At 74.1% G+C, this 18334-nt stretch overlaps 1 protein-coding gene across 1 annotated transcript in view; it reads right to left on the minus strand.

The window, feature by feature from the left end:
* Nucleotides 1-18334, minus strand: part of CCKAR (cholecystokinin A receptor) — a 63717-nt gene that overhangs the window by 43963 nt on the left and 1420 nt on the right. The window contains exon 2 of the mRNA XM_048508716.1: nucleotides 17626-17877. Within this exon, the coding sequence (XP_048364673.1) occupies nucleotides 17626-17877 (252 nt within the window). The remainder of the gene's footprint in view (nucleotides 1-17625; nucleotides 17878-18334) is intronic.

Genomic DNA, 18334 nt, shown 5'->3' on the forward strand with positions numbered 1-18334 from the left:
CCCCCCCCCCCCACCCCCCCCCCCCCCCACCCCCCCCCCCCCCCACCCCCCCCCCCCCCCACCCCCCCCCCCCCCCACCCCCCCCCCCCCCCACCCCCCCCCCCCCCCACCCCCCCCCCCCCCCACCCCCCCCCCCCCCCACCCCCCCCCCCCCCCACCCCCCCCCCCCCCCACCCCCCCCCCCCCCCACCCCCCCCCCCCCCCACCCCCCCCCCCCCCCACCCCCCCCCCCCCCCACCCCCCCCCCCCCCCACCCCCCCCCCCCCCCACCCCCCCCCCCCCCCACCCCCCCCCCCCCCCACCCCCCCCCCCCCCCACCCCCCCCCCCCCCCACCCCCCCCCCCCCCCACCCCCCCCCCCCCCCACCCCCCCCCCCCCCCACCCCCCCCCCCCCCCACCCCCCCCCCCCCCCACCCCCCCCCCCCCCCACCCCCCCCCCCCCCCACCCCCCCCCCCCCCCACCCCCCCCCCCCCCCACCCCCCCCCCCCCCCACCCCCCCCCCCCCCCACCCCCCCCCCCCCCCACCCCCCCCCCCCCCCACCCCCCCCCCCCCCCACCCCCCCCCCCCCCCACCCCCCCCCCCCCCCACCCCCCCCCCCCCCCACCCCCCCCCCCCCCCACCCCCCCCCCCCCCCACCCCCCCCCCCCCCCACCCCCCCCCCCCCCCACCCCCCCCCCCCCCCACCCCCCCCCCCCCCCACCCCCCCCCCCCCCCACCCCCCCCCCCCCCCACCCCCCCCCCCCCCCACCCCCCCCCCCCCCCACCCCCCCCCCCCCCCACCCCCCCCCCCCCCCACCCCCCCCCCCCCCCACCCCCCCCCCCCCCCACCCCCCCCCCCCCCCACCCCCCCCCCCCCCCACCCCCCCCCCCCCCCACCCCCCCCCCCCCCCACCCCCCCCCCCCCCCACCCCCCCCCCCCCCCACCCCCCCCCCCCCCCACCCCCCCCCCCCCCCACCCCCCCCCCCCCCCACCCCCCCCCCCCCCCACCCCCCCCCCCCCCCACCCCCCCCCCCCCCCACCCCCCCCCCCCCCCACCCCCCCCCCCCCCCACCCCCCCCCCCCCCCACCCCCCCCCCCCCCCACCCCCCCCCCCCCCCACCCCCCCCCCCCCCCACCCCCCCCCCCCCCCACCCCCCCCCCCCCCCACCCCCCCCCCCCCCCACCCCCCCCCCCCCCCACCCCCCCCCCCCCCCACCCCCCCCCCCCCCCACCCCCCCCCCCCCCCACCCCCCCCCCCCCCCACCCCCCCCCCCCCCCACCCCCCCCCCCCCCCACCCCCCCCCCCCCCCACCCCCCCCCCCCCCCACCCCCCCCCCCCCCCACCCCCCCCCCCCCCCACCCCCCCCCCCCCCCACCCCCCCCCCCCCCCACCCCCCCCCCCCCCCACCCCCCCCCCCCCCCACCCCCCCCCCCCCCCACCCCCCCCCCCCCCCACCCCCCCCCCCCCCCACCCCCCCCCCCCCCCACCCCCCCCCCCCCCCACCCCCCCCCCCCCCCACCCCCCCCCCCCCCCACCCCCCCCCCCCCCCACCCCCCCCCCCCCCCACCCCCCCCCCCCCCCACCCCCCCCCCCCCCCACCCCCCCCCCCCCCCACCCCCCCCCCCCCCCACCCCCCCCCCCCCCCACCCCCCCCCCCCCCCACCCCCCCCCCCCCCCACCCCCCCCCCCCCCCACCCCCCCCCCCCCCCACCCCCCCCCCCCCCCACCCCCCCCCCCCCCCACCCCCCCCCCCCCCCACCCCCCCCCCCCCCCACCCCCCCCCCCCCCCACCCCCCCCCCCCCCCACCCCCCCCCCCCCCCACCCCCCCCCCCCCCCACCCCCCCCCCCCCCCACCCCCCCCCCCCCCCACCCCCCCCCCCCCCCACCCCCCCCCCCCCCCACCCCCCCCCCCCCCCACCCCCCCCCCCCCCCACCCCCCCCCCCCCCCACCCCCCCCCCCCCCCACCCCCCCCCCCCCCCACCCCCCCCCCCCCCCACCCCCCCCCCCCCCCACCCCCCCCCCCCCCCACCCCCCCCCCCCCCCACCCCCCCCCCCCCCCACCCCCCCCCCCCCCCACCCCCCCCCCCCCCCACCCCCCCCCCCCCCCACCCCCCCCCCCCCCCACCCCCCCCCCCCCCCACCCCCCCCCCCCCCCACCCCCCCCCCCCCCCACCCCCCCCCCCCCCCACCCCCCCCCCCCCCCACCCCCCCCCCCCCCCACCCCCCCCCCCCCCCACCCCCCCCCCCCCCCACCCCCCCCCCCCCCCACCCCCCCCCCCCCCCACCCCCCCCCCCCCCCACCCCCCCCCCCCCCCACCCCCCCCCCCCCCCACCCCCCCCCCCCCCCACCCCCCCCCCCCCCCACCCCCCCCCCCCCCCACCCCCCCCCCCCCCCACCCCCCCCCCCCCCCACCCCCCCCCCCCCCCACCCCCCCCCCCCCCCACCCCCCCCCCCCCCCACCCCCCCCCCCCCCCACCCCCCCCCCCCCCCACCCCCCCCCCCCCCCACCCCCCCCCCCCCCCACCCCCCCCCCCCCCCACCCCCCCCCCCCCCCACCCCCCCCCCCCCCCACCCCCCCCCCCCCCCACCCCCCCCCCCCCCCACCCCCCCCCCCCCCCACCCCCCCCCCCCCCCACCCCCCCCCCCCCCCACCCCCCCCCCCCCCCACCCCCCCCCCCCCCCACCCCCCCCCCCCCCCACCCCCCCCCCCCCCCACCCCCCCCCCCCCCCACCCCCCCCCCCCCCCACCCCCCCCCCCCCCCACCCCCCCCCCCCCCCACCCCCCCCCCCCCCCACCCCCCCCCCCCCCCACCCCCCCCCCCCCCCACCCCCCCCCCCCCCCACCCCCCCCCCCCCCCACCCCCCCCCCCCCCCACCCCCCCCCCCCCCCACCCCCCCCCCCCCCCACCCCCCCCCCCCCCCACCCCCCCCCCCCCCCACCCCCCCCCCCCCCCACCCCCCCCCCCCCCCACCCCCCCCCCCCCCCACCCCCCCCCCCCCCCACCCCCCCCCCCCCCCACCCCCCCCCCCCCCCACCCCCCCCCCCCCCCACCCCCCCCCCCCCCCACCCCCCCCCCCCCCCACCCCCCCCCCCCCCCACCCCCCCCCCCCCCCACCCCCCCCCCCCCCCACCCCCCCCCCCCCCCACCCCCCCCCCCCCCCACCCCCCCCCCCCCCCACCCCCCCCCCCCCCCACCCCCCCCCCCCCCCACCCCCCCCCCCCCCCACCCCCCCCCCCCCCCACCCCCCCCCCCCCCCACCCCCCCCCCCCCCCACCCCCCCCCCCCCCCACCCCCCCCCCCCCCCACCCCCCCCCCCCCCCACCCCCCCCCCCCCCCACCCCCCCCCCCCCCCACCCCCCCCCCCCCCCACCCCCCCCCCCCCCCACCCCCCCCCCCCCCCACCCCCCCCCCCCCCCACCCCCCCCCCCCCCCACCCCCCCCCCCCCCCACCCCCCCCCCCCCCCACCCCCCCCCCCCCCCACCCCCCCCCCCCCCCACCCCCCCCCCCCCCCACCCCCCCCCCCCCCCACCCCCCCCCCCCCCCACCCCCCCCCCCCCCCACCCCCCCCCCCCCCCACCCCCCCCCCCCCCCACCCCCCCCCCCCCCCACCCCCCCCCCCCCCCACCCCCCCCCCCCCCCACCCCCCCCCCCCCCCACCCCCCCCCCCCCCCACCCCCCCCCCCCCCCACCCCCCCCCCCCCCCACCCCCCCCCCCCCCCACCCCCCCCCCCCCCCACCCCCCCCCCCCCCCACCCCCCCCCCCCCCCACCCCCCCCCCCCCCCACCCCCCCCCCCCCCCACCCCCCCCCCCCCCCACCCCCCCCCCCCCCCACCCCCCCCCCCCCCCACCCCCCCCCCCCCCCACCCCCCCCCCCCCCCACCCCCCCCCCCCCCCACCCCCCCCCCCCCCCACCCCCCCCCCCCCCCACCCCCCCCCCCCCCCACCCCCCCCCCCCCCCACCCCCCCCCCCCCCCACCCCCCCCCCCCCCCACCCCCCCCCCCCCCCACCCCCCCCCCCCCCCACCCCCCCCCCCCCCCACCCCCCCCCCCCCCCACCCCCCCCCCCCCCCACCCCCCCCCCCCCCCACCCCCCCCCCCCCCCACCCCCCCCCCCCCCCACCCCCCCCCCCCCCCACCCCCCCCCCCCCCCACCCCCCCCCCCCCCCACCCCCCCCCCCCCCCACCCCCCCCCCCCCCCACCCCCCCCCCCCCCCACCCCCCCCCCCCCCCACCCCCCCCCCCCCCCACCCCCCCCCCCCCCCACCCCCCCCCCCCCCCACCCCCCCCCCCCCCCACCCCCCCCCCCCCCCACCCCCCCCCCCCCCCACCCCCCCCCCCCCCCACCCCCCCCCCCCCCCACCCCCCCCCCCCCCCACCCCCCCCCCCCCCCACCCCCCCCCCCCCCCACCCCCCCCCCCCCCCACCCCCCCCCCCCCCCACCCCCCCCCCCCCCCACCCCCCCCCCCCCCCACCCCCCCCCCCCCCCACCCCCCCCCCCCCCCACCCCCCCCCCCCCCCACCCCCCCCCCCCCCCACCCCCCCCCCCCCCCACCCCCCCCCCCCCCCACCCCCCCCCCCCCCCACCCCCCCCCCCCCCCACCCCCCCCCCCCCCCACCCCCCCCCCCCCCCACCCCCCCCCCCCCCCACCCCCCCCCCCCCCCACCCCCCCCCCCCCCCACCCCCCCCCCCCCCCACCCCCCCCCCCCCCCACCCCCCCCCCCCCCCACCCCCCCCCCCCCCCACCCCCCCCCCCCCCCACCCCCCCCCCCCCCCACCCCCCCCCCCCCCCACCCCCCCCCCCCCCCACCCCCCCCCCCCCCCACCCCCCCCCCCCCCCACCCCCCCCCCCCCCCACCCCCCCCCCCCCCCACCCCCCCCCCCCCCCACCCCCCCCCCCCCCCACCCCCCCCCCCCCCCACCCCCCCCCCCCCCCACCCCCCCCCCCCCCCACCCCCCCCCCCCCCCACCCCCCCCCCCCCCCACCCCCCCCCCCCCCCACCCCCCCCCCCCCCCACCCCCCCCCCCCCCCACCCCCCCCCCCCCCCACCCCCCCCCCCCCCCACCCCCCCCCCCCCCCACCCCCCCCCCCCCCCACCCCCCCCCCCCCCCACCCCCCCCCCCCCCCACCCCCCCCCCCCCCCACCCCCCCCCCCCCCCACCCCCCCCCCCCCCCACCCCCCCCCCCCCCCACCCCCCCCCCCCCCCACCCCCCCCCCCCCCCACCCCCCCCCCCCCCCACCCCCCCCCCCCCCCACCCCCCCCCCCCCCCACCCCCCCCCCCCCCCACCCCCCCCCCCCCCCACCCCCCCCCCCCCCCACCCCCCCCCCCCCCCACCCCCCCCCCCCCCCACCCCCCCCCCCCCCCACCCCCCCCCCCCCCCACCCCCCCCCCCCCCCACCCCCCCCCCCCCCCACCCCCCCCCCCCCCCACCCCCCCCCCCCCCCACCCCCCCCCCCCCCCACCCCCCCCCCCCCCCACCCCCCCCCCCCCCCACCCCCCCCCCCCCCCACCCCCCCCCCCCCCCACCCCCCCCCCCCCCCACCCCCCCCCCCCCCCACCCCCCCCCCCCCCCACCCCCCCCCCCCCCCACCCCCCCCCCCCCCCACCCCCCCCCCCCCCCACCCCCCCCCCCCCCCACCCCCCCCCCCCCCCACCCCCCCCCCCCCCCACCCCCCCCCCCCCCCACCCCCCCCCCCCCCCACCCCCCCCCCCCCCCACCCCCCCCCCCCCCCACCCCCCCCCCCCCCCACCCCCCCCCCCCCCCACCCCCCCCCCCCCCCACCCCCCCCCCCCCCCACCCCCCCCCCCCCCCACCCCCCCCCCCCCCCACCCCCCCCCCCCCCCACCCCCCCCCCCCCCCACCCCCCCCCCCCCCCACCCCCCCCCCCCCCCACCCCCCCCCCCCCCCACCCCCCCCCCCCCCCACCCCCCCCCCCCCCCACCCCCCCCCCCCCCCACCCCCCCCCCCCCCCACCCCCCCCCCCCCCCACCCCCCCCCCCCCCCACCCCCCCCCCCCCCCACCCCCCCCCCCCCCCACCCCCCCCCCCCCCCACCCCCCCCCCCCCCCACCCCCCCCCCCCCCCACCCCCCCCCCCCCCCACCCCCCCCCCCCCCCACCCCCCCCCCCCCCCACCCCCCCCCCCCCCCACCCCCCCCCCCCCCCACCCCCCCCCCCCCCCACCCCCCCCCCCCCCCACCCCCCCCCCCCCCCACCCCCCCCCCCCCCCACCCCCCCCCCCCCCCACCCCCCCCCCCCCCCACCCCCCCCCCCCCCCACCCCCCCCCCCCCCCACCCCCCCCCCCCCCCACCCCCCCCCCCCCCCACCCCCCCCCCCCCCCACCCCCCCCCCCCCCCACCCCCCCCCCCCCCCACCCCCCCCCCCCCCCACCCCCCCCCCCCCCCACCCCCCCCCCCCCCCACCCCCCCCCCCCCCCACCCCCCCCCCCCCCCACCCCCCCCCCCCCCCACCCCCCCCCCCCCCCACCCCCCCCCCCCCCCACCCCCCCCCCCCCCCACCCCCCCCCCCCCCCACCCCCCCCCCCCCCCACCCCCCCCCCCCCCCACCCCCCCCCCCCCCCACCCCCCCCCCCCCCCACCCCCCCCCCCCCCCACCCCCCCCCCCCCCCACCCCCCCCCCCCCCCACCCCCCCCCCCCCCCACCCCCCCCCCCCCCCACCCCCCCCCCCCCCCACCCCCCCCCCCCCCCACCCCCCCCCCCCCCCACCCCCCCCCCCCCCCACCCCCCCCCCCCCCCACCCCCCCCCCCCCCCACCCCCCCCCCCCCCCACCCCCCCCCCCCCCCACCCCCCCCCCCCCCCACCCCCCCCCCCCCCCACCCCCCCCCCCCCCCACCCCCCCCCCCCCCCACCCCCCCCCCCCCCCACCCCCCCCCCCCCCCACCCCCCCCCCCCCCCACCCCCCCCCCCCCCCACCCCCCCCCCCCCCCACCCCCCCCCCCCCCCACCCCCCCCCCCCCCCACCCCCCCCCCCCCCCACCCCCCCCCCCCCCCACCCCCCCCCCCCCCCACCCCCCCCCCCCCCCACCCCCCCCCCCCCCCACCCCCCCCCCCCCCCACCCCCCCCCCCCCCCACCCCCCCCCCCCCCCACCCCCCCCCCCCCCCACCCCCCCCCCCCCCCACCCCCCCCCCCCCCCACCCCCCCCCCCCCCCACCCCCCCCCCCCCCCACCCCCCCCCCCCCCCACCCCCCCCCCCCCCCACCCCCCCCCCCCCCCACCCCCCCCCCCCCCCACCCCCCCCCCCCCCCACCCCCCCCCCCCCCCACCCCCCCCCCCCCCCACCCCCCCCCCCCCCCACCCCCCCCCCCCCCCACCCCCCCCCCCCCCCACCCCCCCCCCCCCCCACCCCCCCCCCCCCCCACCCCCCCCCCCCCCCACCCCCCCCCCCCCCCACCCCCCCCCCCCCCCACCCCCCCCCCCCCCCACCCCCCCCCCCCCCCACCCCCCCCCCCCCCCACCCCCCCCCCCCCCCACCCCCCCCCCCCCCCACCCCCCCCCCCCCCCACCCCCCCCCCCCCCCACCCCCCCCCCCCCCCACCCCCCCCCCCCCCCACCCCCCCCCCCCCCCACCCCCCCCCCCCCCCACCCCCCCCCCCCCCCACCCCCCCCCCCCCCCACCCCCCCCCCCCCCCACCCCCCCCCCCCCCCACCCCCCCCCCCCCCCACCCCCCCCCCCCCCCACCCCCCCCCCCCCCCACCCCCCCCCCCCCCCACCCCCCCCCCCCCCCACCCCCCCCCCCCCCCACCCCCCCCCCCCCCCACCCCCCCCCCCCCCCACCCCCCCCCCCCCCCACCCCCCCCCCCCCCCACCCCCCCCCCCCCCCACCCCCCCCCCCCCCCACCCCCCCCCCCCCCCACCCCCCCCCCCCCCCACCCCCCCCCCCCCCCACCCCCCCCCCCCCCCACCCCCCCCCCCCCCCACCCCCCCCCCCCCCCACCCCCCCCCCCCCCCACCCCCCCCCCCCCCCACCCCCCCCCCCCCCCACCCCCCCCCCCCCCCACCCCCCCCCCCCCCCACCCCCCCCCCCCCCCACCCCCCCCCCCCCCCACCCCCCCCCCCCCCCACCCCCCCCCCCCCCCACCCCCCCCCCCCCCCACCCCCCCCCCCCCCCACCCCCCCCCCCCCCCACCCCCCCCCCCCCCCACCCCCCCCCCCCCCCACCCCCCCCCCCCCCCACCCCCCCCCCCCCCCACCCCCCCCCCCCCCCACCCCCCCCCCCCCCCACCCCCCCCCCCCCCCACCCCCCCCCCCCCCCACCCCCCCCCCCCCCCACCCCCCCCCCCCCCCACCCCCCCCCCCCCCCACCCCCCCCCCCCCCCACCCCCCCCCCCCCCCACCCCCCCCCCCCCCCACCCCCCCCCCCCCCCACCCCCCCCCCCCCCCACCCCCCCCCCCCCCCACCCCCCCCCCCCCCCACCCCCCCCCCCCCCCACCCCCCCCCCCCCCCACCCCCCCCCCCCCCCACCCCCCCCCCCCCCCACCCCCCCCCCCCCCCACCCCCCCCCCCCCCCACCCCCCCCCCCCCCCACCCCCCCCCCCCCCCACCCCCCCCCCCCCCCACCCCCCCCCCCCCCCACCCCCCCCCCCCCCCACCCCCCCCCCCCCCCACCCCCCCCCCCCCCCACCCCCCCCCCCCCCCACCCCCCCCCCCCCCCACCCCCCCCCCCCCCCACCCCCCCCCCCCCCCACCCCCCCCCCCCCCCACCCCCCCCCCCCCCCACCCCCCCCCCCCCCCACCCCCCCCCCCCCCCACCCCCCCCCCCCCCCACCCCCCCCCCCCCCCACCCCCCCCCCCCCCCACCCCCCCCCCCCCCCACCCCCCCCCCCCCCCACCCCCCCCCCCCCCCACCCCCCCCCCCCCCCACCCCCCCCCCCCCCCACCCCCCCCCCCCCCCACCCCCCCCCCCCCCCACCCCCCCCCCCCCCCACCCCCCCCCCCCCCCACCCCCCCCCCCCCCCACCCCCCCCCCCCCCCACCCCCCCCCCCCCCCACCCCCCCCCCCCCCCACCCCCCCCCCCCCCCACCCCCCCCCCCCCCCACCCCCCCCCCCCCCCACCCCCCCCCCCCCCCACCCCCCCCCCCCCCCACCCCCCCCCCCCCCCACCCCCCCCCCCCCCCACCCCCCCCCCCCCCCACCCCCCCCCCCCCCCACCCCCCCCCCCCCCCACCCCCCCCCCCCCCCACCCCCCCCCCCCCCCACCCCCCCCCCCCCCCACCCCCCCCCCCCCCCACCCCCCCCCCCCCCCACCCCCCCCCCCCCCCACCCCCCCCCCCCCCCACCCCCCCCCCCCCCCACCCCCCCCCCCCCCCACCCCCCCCCCCCCCCACCCCCCCCCCCCCCCACCCCCCCCCCCCCCCACCCCCCCCCCCCCCCACCCCCCCCCCCCCCCACCCCCCCCCCCCCCCACCCCCCCCCCCCCCCACCCCCCCCCCCCCCCACCCCCCCCCCCCCCCACCCCCCCCCCCCCCCACCCCCCCCCCCCCCCACCCCCCCCCCCCCCCACCCCCCCCCCCCCCCACCCCCCCCCCCCCCCACCCCCCCCCCCCCCCACCCCCCCCCCCCCCCACCCCCCCCCCCCCCCACCCCCCCCCCCCCCCACCCCCCCCCCCCCCCACCCCCCCCCCCCCCCACCCCCCCCCCCCCCCACCCCCCCCCCCCCCCACCCCCCCCCCCCCCCACCCCCCCCCCCCCCCACCCCCCCCCCCCCCCACCCCCCCCCCCCCCCACCCCCCCCCCCCCCCACCCCCCCCCCCCCCCACCCCCCCCCCCCCCCACCCCCCCCCCCCCCCACCCCCCCCCCCCCCCACCCCCCCCCCCCCCCACCCCCCCCCCCCCCCACCCCCCCCCCCCCCCACCCCCCCCCCCCCCCACCCCCCCCCCCCCCCACCCCCCCCCCCCCCCACCCCCCCCCCCCCCCACCCCCCCCCCCCCCCACCCCCCCCCCCCCCCACCCCCCCCCCCCCCCACCCCCCCCCCCCCCCACCCCCCCCCCCCCCCACCCCCCCCCCCCCCCACCCCCCCCCCCCCCCACCCCCCCCCCCCCCCACCCCCCCCCCCCCCCACCCCCCCCCCCCCCCACCCCCCCCCCCCCCCACCCCCCCCCCCCCCCACCCCCCCCCCCCCCCACCCCCCCCCCCCCCCACCCCCCCCCCCCCCCACCCCCCCCCCCCCCCACCCCCCCCCCCCCCCACCCCCCCCCCCCCCCACCCCCCCCCCCCCCCACCCCCCCCCCCCCCCACCCCCCCCCCCCCCCACCCCCCCCCCCCCCCACCCCCCCCCCCCCCCACCCCCCCCCCCCCCCACCCCCCCCCCCCCCCACCCCCCCCCCCCCCCACCCCCCCCCCCCCCCACCCCCCCCCCCCCCCACCCCCCCCCCCCCCCACCCCCCCCCCCCCCCACCCCCCCCCCCCCCCACCCCCCCCCCCCCCCACCCCCCCCCCCCCCCACCCCCCCCCCCCCCCACCCCCCCCCCCCCCCACCCCCCCCCCCCCCCACCCCCCCCCCCCCCCACCCCCCCCCCCCCCCACCCCCCCCCCCCCCCACCCCCCCCCCCCCCCACCCCCCCCCCCCCCCACCCCCCCCCCCCCCCACCCCATATGAGGAGAGGCTGCAGCGTTTGGGACTCTTTAGTTTTGGAGAGGAGACGTCCTGAGGGGGGATATGATTGGGGAGTCTATAAAATTATGCATGGGGTAGAAAATGTTGACGGAGAGAAATTTACCTCTCTTTCTCCTAATACTAGAACCAGAGGGGCATTCATTGAAAATCGGGGGGGGGAGAATTAGGACTAATAAAAGGAAACACTTCTTCACACAACGTGTGATTGGTGTTTGGAATATGCTGCCACAGGAGGTGGTGATGGCCACTGACCTGGATAGCTATAAAAAGGACAGATTTATGGAGAAGTCGATCTCTGGCTACCAATCTTGATCCTCCTTGATCTGAGATTGCAAATGCCTCAGCAGACCAGGTGCTCAGGAGCAGCAGCAACCACAGAAGGCCATTGCTTTCACATCCTGCACGTGAGCTCCCAAAGGCACCTGGTGGGCCACTGCGAGTAGCAGAGAGCTGGACTAGATGGACTCTGGTCTGATCCAGCAAGCTAGTTCTTATGTTCTTAGAAGATCACCTGGAAACCTCCAGGTAGGGCCAGGAGATCTCCCATTATTCCTATTGATCTCCCGATAACAGTTGCAATGCTTCCAAAGCGGCCATTTTCTCCAGGTGAACTGATCTCTTTCGCTTGAAGATCAGTTGTAATTGTGGGAGATCTCCAGCCACTGCCTGGAGGTTGGCAACTTTATGAGAGAAGCTAATCCATGGCTTCTCTGCAGATTTCAAAACTCAGCAGAAAGTTGAACTGTGGTTTCCCACCACCCAAAATGCAACATTCTGGCTACTGGCCCCAGGAACTTCCTAACTCTCTTTTTATTGGTACAGCGAACTCCTGACTCCAAACATGTGGATAATTTGCACACACACACCACAAGAAGATTGTGATAGGATGTCAAGAAAATTCATTATTCTGAAACTCAGAACCCAATGAGAGATCTGCTGGGTGGGACTGAATTTTCATTTGGATCAGTGTTCTGTTCTCAACAGCGGGCTAGCCCTACGTCTCTAAAAGACTCACAGCTCTTCTGTGTTTTCCATCCCTGTGCTATCTGGCTTACAGAGGTATATTGAAACAATAAATGAAGGCTCCACTTAATTATCAGGGCTAACCTTCCATTCATTTTCCCAAGTCTTTTAAAAGGTGTATACGTTCATGTATATCCTTGCATCTTGTGATAGAGAATTCTATGAAAAGTAGTATGAAATAGTACTTCCTTTTCACTGTTCCAAATGAGGTTGCCAGATTCCCCCTGCCCCTAGCCACAGGCAAGGGATGGGGGTAAAGTTTCCAGGTCCAGACTGGGAAACTCCTGGAGATTATGGGATGGAGCCTGGGGAGGACAGAGATCTCAATGTGACCCTTGGCCACAGATTCTACCCTCCAAAGTACAGTGGAACCTCGGTTTTCGTTGGTAATCTGTCCGAAAAGAATCGATGAAAACCGAAACCAATGAAAACTGAGGCAAACTTTTCCATAGGAATCAATGTAAATCCAATTAATCCTTTCTAGGCACTCCAAAAAACATACCAAAAACACATTTTTTGGTGAATAAACATAGTGTTTAATGCTGAAAACAGTAACAAACAATAACACTAGGGCCAGCTTCAGAGCCAGTGGACCAATGTCGCACCAGAAAGCTGTCCAAAGAGGTCTAGGACCAGCTTCAGAGCCAGTGGACCAATGTCGCACCAGAAAGCTGTCCAAAGAGGTCTGTTTCTGATGCCTCTTTAAGATTTGTCTGAAATGGGGCAAGACATTGTCATTAAACAAGCTGCAGACACAGCCTGCAACAGCTTTGTGATTTTTCTCCACAAACCCCTGCACCTTACTGCAAAGCGATGAAAACCGAGGCAAATCAATGAAAACCGAGACAAATTTTTCACTGGAAAAATAGCTGAAAACCGAAACAGATGAAAACTGAAGGCAGTGAAAACTGAGGTTCCACTGTAGTCATTTTTTCCATAGAGAACTGACCTTTGTAGTCTGTAAATGAACTGTAATTCTAGCCCCCCCCCCCCCCCGCCACCTAGTTTTCAACCTACTGCAGACTGATTTCCTTGGGTGGCCCCCAATTTAGGAAATAAACCTCACTCTGTCCGCTCTTACTTTCCCCTCTCTCTCTCCATAGTTTCACAAGTTTATATATGCCTTTCATATTCCACCTGCTTCGCTTTCCTGGAGTCTTCTAACTGTAACGACTATGCTGATCTTTGTTAATTCTGGACAGAATGTCAATATGTTACAAATTATTGGCTACTGGTAACTGGGGAGATAAACTAAATTAGAAGAAGCGTGTTGACCTTCATGTCCTTTAACAATAGGAGTGAAGAGCTTTGAAAGGACATTACGGGACCCATCTCCTCAGCAAGGCCTATTAGCAACAGCAAAACATGGCTTTCGAGAAGCCAGAGGTCAGCAGCTATTTTGAGAATGGCTAAGTATTCTGTTGTCTCTTTGTTGTATGTTTTGGTGACTTGGTTGAAGGTCAGGTCAACGGACTAAATTGAAGGACCGGCTGACGCTATGCGTGTCTGTTTGGAAGTAAGCCCCATTTTGGATAATGGGACTTGCTTTCAAGTAGACAGAAATGGATCGCAGCTGCACGGATTGATTGAAATTGGCAAGTCTTCCTCCAACGATTTAATGGCTAAGCAAGGTTCTGGATGAGGTAGAAACATACAAATTGGCAGATGTACACAAGAGGTATGGCTTAATGGCTGCATACGAGCCCGTGCGAAAAGCAGAACTCCTTGTATTAATTGCTGCAATACATCTCAAGCTTAGTTTAGTTTACAAAAGCTAGCATCTCCCACGAATCAGTTTTTTAAACCAAGTGCTACAGGTATATTAAGACGCCCAAATATTATTCTTTTCTTCAGGATAACATTTTAATTGTGGTGCTTGCCTACTCTGCGGTGGCGTAGTGGTGAAGAGCAGGTGCATTCTAATCTGGAGGAACCAGGTTTGATTCCCCGCTTTGCCGCCTGAGCTGTGGAGGCTTATCTGGGGAATTCAGATTAGCCTGTACACTCCCACACATGCCAGCTGGGTGACCTGGGGCTAGTCACAGCTTCTCGGAGCTCTCTCAGCCCCACCCACCTCACAGGGTGTTTGTTGTGAGGGGGGAAGGGCAAGGAGATTGTCAGCCCCTTTGAGCCTCCTTACAGGAAAGAAAGGGGGGATACATATAAATCCAAACTGCTGTTCCTCCTCCTCCTCCTCCTCCTCCTCTTCTTCTTCTCCTTCTCCCTCTTTTTCTGCCAGGGCATTTGGCAAATGCCCTGCAGGGTGGGCAAATGCATCAGGGCAAGCTCACATCATTTCCAGTGACCTATTTGTCCTGCCCCCTTAAACTGGGTTCTAAATCTTTAGCATTATTATTAATAAACAGTCTCACTTTTCTGTATTGGGTTTTAATTTCAAGAAGAAGAAGAAGAAGAGTTTGGATTTATATCCCCCTTTTCTCTTCTGTAGGAGACTCAAAGGGGCTGACAATCTCCTTTCCCTTCCCCCCTCACAACAAACACCCTGTGAGGTAGGTGGGGCTGAGAGAGCGCCAAAAAGCTGTGACTAGCCCAAGGTCACCCAGCTGGCATGTGTTGGAGTGTACAGGCTAATCTGAATTCCCCAGATAAGCCTCCACAGCTCAGGCGGCAGAGTCGGGAATCAAACCCGGTTCCTCCAGATTAGAGTGCACCTGCTCTTCACCACTACGCCACTGCTGCTCCCTCTTAACCACCCTTCTCCTTCAAAGCCACTACTTATCAATCTATTTATTTATTCTGTTTTATCTAGATATTCTATCAAGGCTCTCCAATGGTCCATGAATGTAACTAGAATTCCTATTTCCCAATGATTTTATGTTGGCTGGGGTAAATGCTACCATTGGTATCCTCCCCCCGCCCCCCACTCTAAGGGAAGGGCTGAACTGAACAATTCATGTCAGGATATAGATCAGTGGTCACCAACATGGTGCCCATGGGCACCCTGATTTGTTTCCCAGCACCACTTACTTGCTCCTTTCCCAGTGCATCCCCCCTCTTTCCCAGTCCTTACTTTCCTTCACGTCATTTGAGTAGGAGGAGCTTCTGAACAGTACATAAGGTATTCAGTTCAATTCCTTGCTGTCCAAGAGCAGCAAACAAACCAAAGACTACTCTACCGTCTTCAGGGGCGTAACGAGGCAAACTGGAGCCCTGGGCAAAACCTGAGTTGGATGCCCCCCCATGGGAGGCCACCCCACCAAGACCAAAAATTTTTTTGCACCAGGACATTGGTGCCTCCAGGGAGATGGGGCTACCCTTTTGAGGGTCCATAACTTTGGACCCCCTGAACCAAACTGCACCAAACTTGGGGGGTGCCATCAGGACAGTCTCCAGATGATACTCTGAAATTTTGGTGCTGATGTGTCCAAAAATGCACCCCCTGCAGGAACATCCCAGAAATTTGCCCAAGAATCTGTGTTCTGCATTGAGTTTTCTGCATTGCTGTCAATGGGGGTTGCAGGCTGGGGGGGTACATTTCTGAAGGCACAGTCTCAAAGCCTTCAGGGTCTCATCAGGAGACTGCCCTAATGATACCCCCCAGGTTTGGTGCAGTTTGGTTCAGGGGGGCCAAAGTTATGGACCGTCAAAACTGTAGCCCCCATCTCCTATTAGCTCCCATTGGAAACAATGGGGGATAGGGGCACCCCCTTTGGGAGTCCATAACTTTGGAGTCCCTGACCCAAACAACACCAACCTTGGGGGGTAGTATAAGGACAGTCTCCTGATGATACGCTGAAATTTTGGTGCCGCTAGCCTAAAAACTACCCCCACTGCAGGCCAACAATGGAAAATTACTAAAAATACCCCCAAACGAACCCTGCATTTTGATGCCCCCCACAAGGTGGTGCCCTGGGCAGCTGCCCACCTTGCCCAATGGGCATTACGCCCCTGACCGTCTTCTAGCACATGAGGTATTTCCCCTGTGTCTGTACAGAGCACTAGCTTGGAAACAGCTGCCTTGACTGTTGACCTCTCAATGTTTTGTGATTGGACCCAGCCCCCATGAGAATCATTTGGTTGTGGCCCACAATATCTACTTCTGTCCCATTCCTCCTTTCCCCCGCAGAAAACCAGATGCGTGAAGCAGAAGAGACCAGCTGGATTGCCAGTCTTTTTGCTACTTTGTTTTCCAGAAAATATTCTGAACATGTACAGAATTCCCCAGAAGCTTTTTCTTTGTGTGTCAGGGTGGAGGGGGAGAGACAGGTTTGAAGGGAAAGTGCTCCGAACATGCTAAGGATGCATTGTCGAAGGCTTTCAAGGCCGGATTCAACTGGTTCCGGTGGGTTTTCCGGGCTGTGTGGCCGTGGTCTGGTGGATCTTGTTCCTAACGTTTCGCCTGCGTCTGTGGCTGGCATCTTCAGAGGTGTATCACAGAGGGAACTCTGTTACAGACTTCCCTTGTGATACACCTCTGAAGATGCCAGCCACAGACGCAGGCGAAACATTAGGAACAAGATCCACCAGACCACGGCCACTTAGCCTAAAAAACCCACCAGAACCATGCTAAGGATGCCTTTCTCTCCTGAGAATGCACATAGGAGAAATTGGATGCTATAATGGTGGTGTAGAGAGCCTGCACAATGTAGAGGTTAAAATGCTGGATGCGAGTTCGAATCCCCAGTCTGCCATGGAAACTTGCTGGGTGACCTTGGGCCAGTCACATACTCTCAGACTCGCCTCTGGCTAATATTTGGATGGGAGACTTCCAAGGAATACCAGAGGCATGATGTGGAGGCAGGCAATGGCAAACTACCGCTTGCCTTGAAAACCCTACAGGATCACCTCTTGCCTTGAGGAATACCAGAGGCATGACATGGAGGCAGGCAATGGCAAACTACCTCTTGCCTTGAAAACCCTGCAGGATCACTATAAGTAAGCTGTGACTTGACCCAAAAAATAAAATAAAAATAAATGTATTCTTGGCTAAGATTGGAGGGAATTGGGATTTGCTGCCTGTGTACATTGTGATGGCCACTAGCATAGCTGGCTTTGAGGGGGATTAGGCAGATTCAGGAGGGAAAGAAGGAGGGAGGGAGGAAGGGAGGAAGGGAGGAAGGAAGGAAGGAAGGAAGGAAGGAAGGAAGGAAGGAAGGAAGGAACATGGAAGGCGACAAGGAAAGGGTGGGACATGAGCAACAAGGCAAAGGAGAATGAAGAGAAGAAGGAAACCTTGATAATGATCAGGAAGAAATATGGAACGAGGTCAAGAAGGTGCCAACAAGCACACTGAGGGAAGTACGCCAGCTGATATGTAGTGCCGAAGCGGAGCATGTTGAGGATCACTGATACAGAGCAATGATTTCAAACTGGCTCTGAGACATCTTGAGATCCCTGGAAGCTCACATGGTTTCCCCAGTAAGATCAGTAATGGCAAATGAACTTCCCAGAATGATCCATCTCGGTGTCCCTGTCATGTTCATCCACAAAAGCATGCAAGGGAACCACAAAAGCACCAATGCCCAAGCACCAGTTTAATGCGGACTCTCTAGAAAGGCACCCAGAATCCTTTGCACTCACGTCAATAGGTACTGGGTCTAGTGAGAGGCTGCCTTATACCACTGAGGATTTTTGAAATTCCTCATTGGATTCTGATAATATGCTATTAAAGGTTTATTGTATTGTATTGTATTGTATTGTATTGTATTGTATTGAAATTCCTCATTGTTTGACGTTTCTACCAAGTCATGCTATTGGTCTGTCTATTTCAGTATTGTCTACTCTGATTGGCAACAGTTCTCCAAGGGGGCAGACAGTGCAAAAGCCTTTCCTATCACCTGTTACTTGAGGCCCTTTAACTGGCAATGCCAAGAATTGAACCTAGAACCTTCTACGAGCAAAACAGATGCTACGACCTTCTACGAGCAAAACAACGCCTCTCCAAAGGCCAAAGGTTGGAAACCTTCCCAACGAGGCAATGACAGTAAAGTTGGCATTCCAAGACTCACCCATGAAGTAGCTGGTAATTTTGCAGAGGGTGCGGCCGAAAATGAAGTCCTGCAGAATGTTAGGAATGAAAGTGAAGGGCATGCAGAAGAAACACAGCATCAGGTCGCTGATCGCCAGCGAGAGCAGGAATATGTTGGTGACGGTCCTCATCCTCTTGTTTCTGATCAGCACGATGATGACTAGAGTGTTGCCCAAGACGCTGAGCAGGAATATCAGGGAATAGAGCAGAATTCGGACTGTCTGGTCTAAATCTGAAAACGACACGGAAAACAATCTCGGTTGGAAGAGGCGGTGGCAGATCTTGATAAAGTCTCTCGGGCTTCAGCTAAGTGTGGCCAGATGGCAGGGCTCTGGGGTTCGGGATGGCTACGTGACAAAAGGGCACGTTTTAGTGGTTGAAGTGTTTCTCAGCGCCGCGAGACCTGCAGCACTGGTCGGAAGCCCAGCCTCTAAACCACCCTCTCTACATCCGCTAGAGCTGCAGCCACAAGTTTGGCAAATATCTGACTTTTGACCGATGTGCAAAGCAGTGGGAGAAACCGTGGGCCAGAATAATCCCGCTTAACCCATTCTGCCATTAGCTGCTTTTCTCCTAGCCTAGTCCCCAGATTCATGTTCACTAGTCAAATCGGGAGAAGGGGCCGGTGTGTGAGCTGGAGAGGAAAGGAAAGGGAAAGGGCTAAACAAGCCCTGTTCTCTGTCCATCGC

This window comes from Sphaerodactylus townsendi, linkage group LG10, assembly GCF_021028975.2.
Source record: "Sphaerodactylus townsendi isolate TG3544 linkage group LG10, MPM_Stown_v2.3, whole genome shotgun sequence".
NCBI classification, from domain to species: Eukaryota; Metazoa; Chordata; class Lepidosauria; order Squamata; family Sphaerodactylidae; genus Sphaerodactylus; species Sphaerodactylus townsendi.